Raw genomic sequence first — 11,178 nt, 5'->3', positions numbered from 1 at the left:
TTAACTTCCATCTCTTTCCATGCTTGCCAAGCTGTCCAGAAAAGGTAGCTTGTTGTTGACATCCTCTCTGGTAAACTTGATGTTGTTGTTCCCTAAGATGATGTGTCATAGTGAAAGCTTATACTTCTTTTGCCCGGATTTTGACACACGTGTCGTCCACATATCTGAACCGGTGGCAATTGGTGCATCTTCCCTATTATCAGCTGGCAAGATGGTGATACTTTGGTCCTGGCTAAGAGATGTTATGGCTTTCCTTTCCTGTGGTGTGAGGTTAGAAGGAGGTGGTTCGCCGTTGGGGAGGGTAGTAGTTATTTTCCTCCTGAGTTGTTCTGCCTCTGTTTCCATCAGATTTAGTGGCGGTGATGAGTTCTACAAAGGGTATTTCTTGAGGAGAAATGGAAAAATTCAGGCCTTAACCCAATACTTCCACCTCTAGCTTCATCAGCGACCTGCAGGACAAATTTGTAACCCACTTGTCCTGAACATTGGTTGTTTAAAAGGGTCTGACACTCTTTGTTTTGTAATATTAGTTTAGCTGCTATCAGGAAGTGACGCGGGTATAAATTCAGTGCGTTACATTATCGGATGCGTGGAATATCTACTACTTCCAGTTCAATTTATAGCATGTCGGCTGTTTGCAATCCTTAACATTAATGCTCTGAGTGTTACGTTAATGACTGTAAGTTACCACGTTCTGTGCTTTGTTTATTCATTACACATTAAGCTTGTTGGTACGAGCTGCTAAGATAAACCTGGGACGTCCAGGAGGCTTTCCCGTATTTGAGACCTAACTGTCTCAAATACGTTCTTGCATTGTCTAAGCAAAGCGATGTGATGTTTACATAATTTGTCTTTTTGGATATATTTGAGTTTATTTGGTTTAAACCTCTACTGTTGGAATATATTTTTGGCCTAATGGCAATTCATTTGTTATTACGGACTACTGGCACTGGCAACACCGAGCACTGAGGTGAAATAAACCTGCTAACATCAACAGTTAATGGAGTCAAAGCCTCTTTATCTTCCTACCTGTATCCTGACTGATACACCATCTTATTGGATGTTAAGACCTAAAAGAACTAGCCTTTAACCTATTACTCCCTAACATTGGTGTTGGTGGCCTCCTGTTGTATTCTACCTTGTGCAATTGTTGCTTTCTTTCAGACTTTCAGAAGCTCCATCGATTTATTAATTTTCAATAAAGCAACTTCTCGTCTTTTTTTCTGTTATTGGCAACTTCACATGGAAGCAGTTCTCCAGTTACTGAGGGAGCTGTGATTCACTTTCCACTTCCACAGTCTCACAGACAGCTGCTCTGCCTCATCCTGGCCGCAAACCCCGCTATGAAGCTTTATAGCCGCCCGTAGTTTGAATAGTTGGAAAATTATGTGGGTTTGAATGCATTTTTTACACGGTACGCTGTCAATTCAGTGAGCTTCAGTATAGCTGCGAGACCCGGCCCATGAAGACCGGGTCCTTTAAAGCGTGCAGCGCTGGATTAGGGCCTTCAGGCATGATTTGAGACTCCGTGTTGGATTGCTTTGGTCTGGATAAAGAAGCAACCAATCTTTCTGCTCGCCTCACCCTGTTTCTCTTGATAAGCAGGCGAAGTGATTCTGCTAAAGAGTGTCATTATGAAATAAAAAGTTCATTGTGAAAAACACCATAATGAAAAAGAAAGAGGAGTTTAAAAAATGACATTTTGAAATAAAAACTGATGGAATTAGAGAGAAAATACCTGCTGAACTTTGTTAGTCAAGCCATCAAGCTGAACAACTCCTCTCTTGGCGGAAGGTGGAGCTGATAGGAAGATGGACAAGGGTCACCCCCCCTCTCTCCTTTGCACAACTTGTGCAAAACAGTACTTGTTGTCACTCGTGCAATAATTTTTTTATCTCTCACTGTGCAATAATACATGCCAACTACTGTGTAGTTTGGGTAATTTTTTGATTTATTTATCATATTCCAGGACATTACAACTTTTTATGCTCTGTTGCACTATATACACTCTGTTTATATTGTATTTTATTTTCTGTTGTATTCTATCTTTAATGGCTCTAATATGGTCAAAGGGCTCTAATTTTGCCCTTTGACCATATTCGATTGTTGCTGCTAAGCCAATCAGATCGCTGTATTGTCAGCTGAGCGAGTTCAACCACTTCATCATGGCTGCGCCCGTAAAGGGTTGTAAACATTTGTTTCCAGACGAAGAAAGCCCAATAATAGCATTTTCTGGTGCCAGTTGAGAGAGATCTTGATGGCAAGGAAAAAGAAATAGCCCAGACCATCCATCATTCATTTTCTAACACGCTTATCCCTGCTGGATTCATGAGGGGTGCCGGTGCTGATCTCCAGCTGTCAATGGGCGAGAGGCGGGGTATAAACTGGACAGGGTTTATACTAAAGTCTAAACAAAAAATGGATATTGTGAAAAATATGAACGTGAGATAAATGTTTTATTATTATTATACACATTTGTAAAGTAAGGTGAAAATATTTCATCATAATGAGCTGATAACTTTCTAACCATTCCGTTAAATATGTTTTTCTTATTTATTTAAATAGATATTATTTTTCCATAATTTTTTATTTATTTATTTTATTTTGATATCAGCTGTTTGCTTGTATGGGTGATTAGTCATACAAGCTGGGCTGGGCGGATAAAACTTTCTATTCCCAGAAAACGAAACCTACAGACTCCACAAAAAAGAAGAAGAAGAATAAGAAGACCCATAGGCACGGACCAAAACAGACTGGGTTGGAGAGGAGGATTACGAGCGGAGTGAGAAGTTGGTAGGAGCTGAGAATTGTTTGGCGGATTGCATAAACTGTACATTGAATGTAGCTTTATGGCTTCCACATCAGGTGGAAATAGTGGAGAAGAAATGGAGTGGATGATGTCTAGGTCTGCAAGGAGAAAGCGAGAAATGAGGCAAAGACAGGAAAGAGATAGAAGTTGGTCAGATGGGAGTGAGATTAGAGAGGAAAGAAGTAAAAAGACAAAAACAAAAACAAGCCCGGGAAAACAAGTGCAGGGAGAGAGAGCAAATGGGGAAGAGGAGTGGAAAGTTACAGTCGAGTTCAAAGAAGAGGGAGGACATTTACATCCGGTTAAACTAACTAAAGCAATAGAGAAAGAAATTGGACAAATCAAGTCAGCCAGGATTATGAATAATAGAAAGATATTAATTTATGCTGTTAGTAAAAAACAAAAAGAACAGATTCTCAAAATGACAAATTTGGTAGGTGAGAGAGTCAAAACATTCATCCCTGGCGCAGCTGCAAGATTAAGAGGAGTGATTACAGGTGTTCCCATTGACATGACAGTTGATGAAATCAAACAAGAGATTAAAGGAGGCAAAGTTGTTGAAGCTACAAGGATAAAACATAAAAGGGATGGAGTTGTTAAAGACACCATGGCAGTAATATTGCAGTTTGAGAATGTTGTACCAGAATCTGTGCAGATTGGCTATATAAACTTCAGGGTCAGAGAATACATTCCCAATCCAATAAGATGTTATATTTGTCAGAGAATGGGTCATGTAGCTAAGGAATGCAAAGGGAAAATAAGGTGTGCAAGATGTGGAGGTTCGCATGAGTATGGAAAATGTGAGAAAGACGCCAAAGTTAAGTGCTGTAATTGTGGAGGATAACACAGTGCAGCATATGGTGGGTGCATAGTTCAGAGGGAAGCAAGGCAAGCACAAAGAATAAAAATAACAGAGAAGGTGTCATATGCTGAGGCATTAAGGAAAGTTAGAAAAGAAAGTATAAATAACTTGGTAAATAAAGAAACAATTCAAGAAGTTTTAAATCAGGAAAATAAATCACAAAGAAAGGAAAAGCAAACCATTGTCAGTTCAACAGATGAAAGTAATTTATGTAAACACAAATGTAATGTGGATAAAAATACAATGGTGGTGAAAAAAGATAATTTTGTGGCATTTATCTGTCACATTATAAATGTTACAGTGCAAATGAAGAAGAAAAGTGATAAAATCAAAACGGTTGTAGAAGCAGCAGGAAGGTTTCTAGATATGAAAGAGGTCCAAGCAGATCAAATACACAAACTTCTGAGTACAGTTGGAAATGATCAAGAAAAGGATAAAAAAAAAAAAAAAAAAAAAAAAAAATGGTCATACATATTCTTCAATAGAATGCTAGGAGTCTTATAGTAAATGGTCAAGAATTAAAAAAATATATACATAAATTAGAAATAGTTCCAGATGTTATTTGTGTTCAGGAAACTTGGTTAAAACCATCTTTGGATTTTAAAATTCCTGGTTACAGTTCAGTCAGAAGAGATAGGAGAAACAACAGTAATGGAGGAGGTTGTGCAACTTTCAATAAAGATGGATTGGCATATAGAGAACATCAAGTTCCTGGGCAGTATGAATGTGTAAGTGTAGAAATATTTAATTTGGAAAAAATTGGTAATATTAGGATTTTCAACTACTATAATCCATGTAAAAAGTTGGAAAGTGAGGTATTTAATAAAATTTCAGGATCAATAACGAGAAGAGAAGTTTGGTGTGGGGATTTCAATGCACATAATAGCCTATGGGGAAGCAGACAGACGGATAATAATGGTAAAATAGTGGAAGAAATAATGGATGAAAGGTCACTGGTGTGTCTTAATAATGGACAAGGAACAAGAATTGATATACATAAAGGAACTATGTCATGTCTTGACCTAACATTAGTATCCAATTCGATAGTTAGTTCTTGTAATTGGGGTGTGAGGGAAGAATCCACAATAGGACGTGATCACTATCCTGTTAGTACAATCATTAAAGATAATTTATTTAAACAAGATGAATTAAAAATAACAAGATGGTGTTTTAATAAAGCTAAGTGGCAAATTTTTAAAACAATATGTGAGCAAACAAGTCACTTAGTAACATTAAAAGGAAATATAGATGAGTGTACTAAACAGGTAACGGAACATATACTTAATGCTGCAGAAATAAGTATTCCAAAAACAATTATTAAAGGGAAGGAAAAAATTGTGCCATGGTGGAATGAGGATTGTAGCAGAGTGATTAAAGAACGAAATAAAGCTTTTAAAAATCTACAGAAAAATTTAACAGGAGAAAATCTTATTAAATATAAGAAGAAAAGGGCAGAGGCTCGTAAAATAATCAAAGAGGCTAAGAAGGAAACTTGGAGAAATTATTGTTCTTCCATAGGAGCAGAAGTAAAACTACAAAATGTTTGGAAAATGTTTAAGAAAATGGGTGGGAATAGAAGTCAAGTTAAAATTCCAGCATTGGTTAGAGGTCAAGAAATTGTGGTATTAAATAAAGATAAGGCAGATGTTTTGGGTGAGGCTTTTGCAGCAGTGCATAGTGGGGAGCATTTAGGAAATATACATAGAAATCAAAAAGAACAAAAATTAAAAGAATATAATGATATTTATGAAAAGAAAGATAGATCGGTTTCAGCATTAGATGAAGAAATAAGTATGAATGAAATAAAAACAGTTATTAAAGATACTGGATATTCAGCTCCAAGGGAGGATAATTTATGCTATGCAATGTTTAGAAGGTTACCGGAAGCAACATTGAATTTAATATTACAATTTTTTAATAAAATTTGGAGAGAAGGTGAAGTTCCAAAGAAATGGAAAACTGCAATAATCCTCCCATTTAATAAACCAGGAAAAGATTATTCAGATCCAAATAATTACAGACCAATAGCATTGACATCTCACTTATGTAAATGGATGGAGAAAATATTAATAAAAAGATTGGGGTATATGTTAGAGCAGAGGCAGATAATAAGTAGTTATCAATGTGGATTCAGAACAGGAAAGTCTACTATGGATTAGTGAGAATTAGTAATGATATAGAAAAAGGATTAAAAATGAAAGAATTGATAGTAGCAGTATTCTTTGACATTGAAAAAGCGTATGACTCAATGTGGAGGGAAGGTTTATTGATAAAGTTGGAAAATATGGGAATAGGGGGAAGAATGTATAACTGGATAGCAAGTTTCTTTACAGAAAGGAAAATTAGAGTTAACGTTGGGGATGAATACTCAAGAGATTTTAAAGTAGAAAACGGCACTCCTCAAGGAAGTGTAATTAGTCCTTTACTTTTTAACATTATGATTAATGATATATTTTTAAATCTAGATGAATGCATTAAATCAGCACTTTATGCAGATGATGGAGCTATATGGATGAGGGGAAGGAATGTCCCACATTTAGCTAAAAATATTAAAAGAGCTGTTAATAAAATAGAAAAATTGTCATATGAATGGGGATTTAAATTGTCAGTAAGTAAATCCTGTTATATGATTTTTACTAATAAAAGGAATATTGATATAGGAGAGATAAAGTTATATGATCAACCTATAAAAAGAGTAGATGAATTCAAATATTTAGGATTATGGCTAGATAGTTCATATACATGGAAAACGCGTATTAAGCAGCTAGAAACAAAATGTAAGAAAGTAATAAATCTCATGAAAGCAGTGGCTGGGAATGATTGGGGGGCTGATAAGCAGTCATTATTGAATATATATAGAGCTCTTATGAGATCAGCAATAGATTATGGTTGTATAGTATATGAAGCAGCAGCAAAAACATCATTACAAATTGCAGATAAATTACAATATAGGGCATTAAGAATAGCTACTGGAGCAACTAAGACTACTCCTATTAACGCTCTTTTAGTAGAGGCTGGAGAAACTCCGTTAGAAATAAGACGGATCAGAATATCACTGTCATATTGGATCAGAGTTAAAAGCAGTAGTGAAGGAAATCCAGCAAAAAGCATATTAAAGAATTGTTGGGAATATTCTAAATTCACAAGAAAGGGATTTGGATGGAATGTGAATGAATGGGCAAAAATGTACGAGCTGGAGGATAAGACATTCTCACAAAATAATCCAATTAGTGCTGTGCCACCATGGTTGTTTCCAGAAACAAAAGTTGACTTAAAAATACATGAAATGAAAAGAGAATGGAAACATAATGAAGTTGGGGTTAAATCTAGCATATATATCAGACAATCGTTTTATAGTTTTTTTAAAATATACACAGACGGGTCAAAAAATTCAAAGGGAAATGTGGGTATAGGGATATTTATCCCAGAGTTTAATATATGTATATGTGAAAGATTAACAGACCTTTTATCTATATACACAGCAGAAATGGTTGCAATTATTTTTAGTTTACAGTGGGTGGAGGAGGTTAGACCGGATAGGGTGGTAATTTGTACAGATTCAAAAGCTGCAATAGAAAGCATTCATTCAGGAGGAAATAGTAGGAAAGACCTGGTAATAGAAATTTATCAGAGTTTATATAGGTTATATAGGTATGGAATAGAGGTTCAGTTCTGTTGGGTACCAGCACATGAAGGGGTGAAAGGAAATGAAACAGCAGATAAGCTAGCAAAAAAGGCTTTAGGAAAGCAGAATAAAGATCAGATTTCATTTGGGAAAGGGGAAGGTAAATCAATAATTAAAAAGAAAGAAACAGAAATATGGCAAAAAATATGGGATGAAGATGAGAAAGGAAGAAGATTATATAGGGTTCAAAAATCTGTAATATGGAAAAATTATGGAAAAAGAAGCAGAAGGGAAGAGATAATTTTTACTAGACTAAGAACTGGACACACATACTTGAATGAGTTTTTGTATATAATAGGGAAGAGAAATAATGATATATGTGAGGGTTGTGCAGAAAAAGAAAATGTGGATCATGTCGTGATGAATTGTATTAAATATGCAATGGAAAGAGAGAGGATGAGGAAAGTAATTATGGAAACAGGGAGAGATTGGAGTATTAAAGGAATTTTAGGGACAGATGGAGATAGGGAAGAAAATATGGAAATTAATAAAGCATTGTTTTTATTTTTACATAACACAAAATAAAAAAATAGAATATAGTAGGTGGAACCATAGAGCTACACACTCATGTACAGTAGGTGGCGGTATGCACCTATAAGTTGTTTGCAATCCGCCAATAAAAGGAAAAGAAGAAGAAGAAGAAGAAGAAGAAGAACGAAACCTACAGCAGGGGGAAGGCTGACAGACCCGAAGGAGGCGGACTGTGGAACAAAACTGCGCGACAATCTCCATTTTATTTCAGGAGCTCATCCATCCTATACCAGGACTTTACTTTGGACCTTAACACGGAGCAACGAGAAGCATGGGTCTGCGTGAGTAGCTTTTCTTTAAATACATCTTTATTCATTAAATATTTGTTTCAATATATTTTTCTTAAAACACATACTGAGCTTCAGTTTGGTGCTAATTATTTTTCACTCTTTATTTTAGTGACGGCGGCAGCCATTGCTGCAGTCGGCGCAGGTAAGAATCTACAGAAAGTTTTGATTATTACTCTACAATGCAGTTTGTTTTTATGGCATGATTTAAAGCTCAGATGGCGATGCATACATTTCCCTCTTGTCCCCATCAGGTGGCGCGGTTGTCGCTGCACCGGTAGTTCTGGGAGCCATCGGCTTCACCTCCACCGGAGTGGCGGTGGGATCCTACGCTGCCAGCATGATGTCTGCAGCAGCCATCGCGAACGGAGGAGGGGTGGCAGCAGGAGGTCTGGTGGCTGTTTTACAATCTGCGGGTATGTTGTTGCAGAAAATTTATAAAACTGCGCATATGTAGTGGAGAAGTTGGTCCACGACTTGTTGGTAACGAATGCACAGATCTGTATGAACATGCATACAGAAATTCAGTGTCTGGGAACTCTGTTCCACCTTAAGGATGTTTCTTTATCATGCCATAATCCATATCCTTAAATCTGGCTTTCAGCTACTTTTATTAGAACCTCAAGATAAGTTTTGGCAAGGAGTCACTTCCTAGGATAGTTTAAAAGGTTGCTTCAATTCAAACCACGGCACCGATGTTGGAGAAAAGGTAGAAACACCTTGAGATCAAAAGCTGGACTGAGAAATAATTTATTTTATTTCTGGAGCTAAATCTCCTCTTCCTGGATGTGGTTATAATTGTATTAACGATCCCATTCTGAACATAGCAGGCAAATCCAACCCACATCTGATCCTTTAGCACATATCCATTTTTTTTTTTTTTTTCAGAGATGCTAGTATCTGCGTTTCGTGCGATAATCAGTTTTGGGTATTATTTTTGGATTGTTCAATTGACACAGAAATGGAGACTTAAAGGAGGAGAAAAGGAAGGAAGGGAGAGAGGGGAGGAAAAACATTAAAAGGGACAGAAGAACTTTTAGCTCGCCGTCTGCTCTGTGCTTGGCTCTCTCTCTCTCTCTCTCTCTCTCTTTCTGCCTCCTCCCCTGCCCGCCCTCAGTAGATCTTCAGTGTTATAGTTGGCTGGCTTCTGCAGCTGAGCGTCTCATGAAGTATGAATAGACAGAGCCAAAACTATTTTTTGTGTTCTTGCCACCCTGACTACAACAACAACATTCTCTGTTCTTGTGGAGTATGTACAAGCGTAGGTTCGCCTGTATGGAAGTAATATTAATATCTTGGAGTGATCCTGCTCCCCCATCTGGTAGAGAGCTAAAGATTAGTAATGGCAAAGAGGCCTTCCCAGTGCCGGCGCCACGCCTTATCCGCACTTCGCACTGTGCATAGGGCAAAGTTTTAGGGGCACTAAATGAAGTCATGAATTGATAAATGGAAAACAGCTAAAGCTGTTACTTTTTTCTATGTGCAACCCACAAACATTCTTCCATAATTTCTGGAGCTTATCTGGACTGTAGTTTGAACCTAATTTTGTTTTCTCTTTCAGCCAAAAGAAGATCCACTGTACATTGAATCATTTTCTTTTTAAATTAAAGAATGAATGACGGCTAATAAATTAAATTTAAGTATTTTTAGAGTATGTTTTATTAATCTGTGTTTACTTAACTTCTTGCTGCACACTTCAGAGCTTGTCTGTTTGATTCTCTGGACAAAACTAATAATATTGTGTGGCTTTCTGCAGGTGCTGCTGGTATCTCAGCGACCACCTCTGCAGTTGTGGCTGGTGTTGGAGGTGCTGTTGGAGCCGCTGTAGGGAGAATATTCAGATGAAAGGAGAAGAAAAATAGTGAAAAAAAGTGTCATTAACTGGTATGACATGAACTGTTTTGTTCAACAAAGTTGTCTTAGTATTGTCTGTTCTTTATTAATTTACTGGTTGGATAAACTAAGATCATCATCGGTTAATTGATGTTGAAGCTACAGTTAAAAAATAACAGCACAAACTAGCTACTTTTAATTATTTTGCATTACATTTCGGCTTCTCCCTAGACACTAAATTGGTTGTATGTTTACTGGCCTTGTGAATTTATTTTATCTTGAAGTGAGGCAAAAAGTCCAAAATATAAAACACCTTGTTTTATGGTCACTAATATGTTGTGCAATGAACACATAATTGTCGTACATTTACAAGTCTCTGGTTTTCATTGAGTACTTGACAAAGGATAAATTGTTTTAGTTCATTAACTCTGTTTCAGTGTTTTTAAACATATTTGCACTTGCACTTTGTTGAGCTTTCAATAAAGGTCTTAATGTGTGTAATCAAATTACTTTTCTCTTAAATCATTTTTTTCTTTGAATAAATCTAATTCCATCTTAACTGAGTTTTTTTTATTTAGCTCCTTATCACATATCTACAACAGTTTGCGTGCCTCAACATAAACACATATGGAACGTTAGTCGAGATTAGATCATGTTTTATGTGAATGAGAACAAAAAGCCTAGATGATGCTTAAAGACCTGCTGCACATGAGTAAGTATATTTTATGTGCTGTACGTTTTACTTCCTTCTGGGCATGAGTGTTTAATCGGTTGGTTGTGACAAAAAAAAAAAAAAAAGAAACGTTGATTCTGGATTATGCTGCCACCAGTGCAGACAACTGGATTGACACATGTAGACCAACAGGGGTCCAGATGTTTGGAACAATTTATAGGGGCCAAATCTGGGAGATTCATTAATCCTACAATCAAACAGTCGATTTTTTCCCCCCAGCACTTCATGGTTACTTTCTGTGATTTACCAAGTACTCTTAACGGGGCTTTCCTGGAAGTTACCAGATAATTTCCCAATAGTCACTTGCCACTTTCTTGTTCCAGATAATTCATATATTAGCAGCTGTTGTCTTTGAGTTTACAGGTTACTTGTCTTGACTTTTCTAGAACATATTCCTGAAACTTTCACGAACCTTACTAATTATTTTCCCCCAACCTT

The 11,178-nt window shown here is 36.6% G+C and overlaps 1 protein-coding gene across 2 annotated transcripts; it reads left to right on the top strand.

Moving 5' to 3' along the window:
• The first annotated feature begins 2,403 nt into the window (after positions 1-2,403).
• On the top strand, positions 2,404-10,513 carry LOC105917470 (interferon alpha-inducible protein 27-like protein 2A). 2 transcript variants are annotated; one of them, XM_036150622.1, is made up of 6 exons: positions 2,404-2,442; positions 2,681-2,793; positions 7,980-8,168; positions 8,287-8,319; positions 8,429-8,590; positions 9,931-10,513. In XM_036150622.1, exons 1-6 carry the CDS (start codon positions 2,419-2,421, stop codon positions 10,034-10,036), a joined length of 627 nt encoding a protein of 208 aa, XP_036006515.1. In that variant the 5' UTR covers positions 2,404-2,418; the 3' UTR covers positions 10,037-10,513. The 2 variants fall into 2 exon arrangements, with proteins under 2 accessions (XP_036006515.1, XP_036006516.1); XM_036150623.1 differs by lacking the exons at positions 2,404-2,442; positions 2,681-2,793 and having other exon boundaries at positions 7,993-8,168.
• The last annotated feature ends 665 nt before the right edge of the window (positions 10,514-11,178 follow it).

This window comes from Fundulus heteroclitus, chromosome 19 (genome assembly GCF_011125445.2).
Source record: "Fundulus heteroclitus isolate FHET01 chromosome 19, MU-UCD_Fhet_4.1, whole genome shotgun sequence".
NCBI lineage: Eukaryota > Metazoa > Chordata > Actinopteri > Cyprinodontiformes > Fundulidae > Fundulus > Fundulus heteroclitus.
This window is presented reverse-complemented; position numbering and strand designations above follow the sequence as displayed.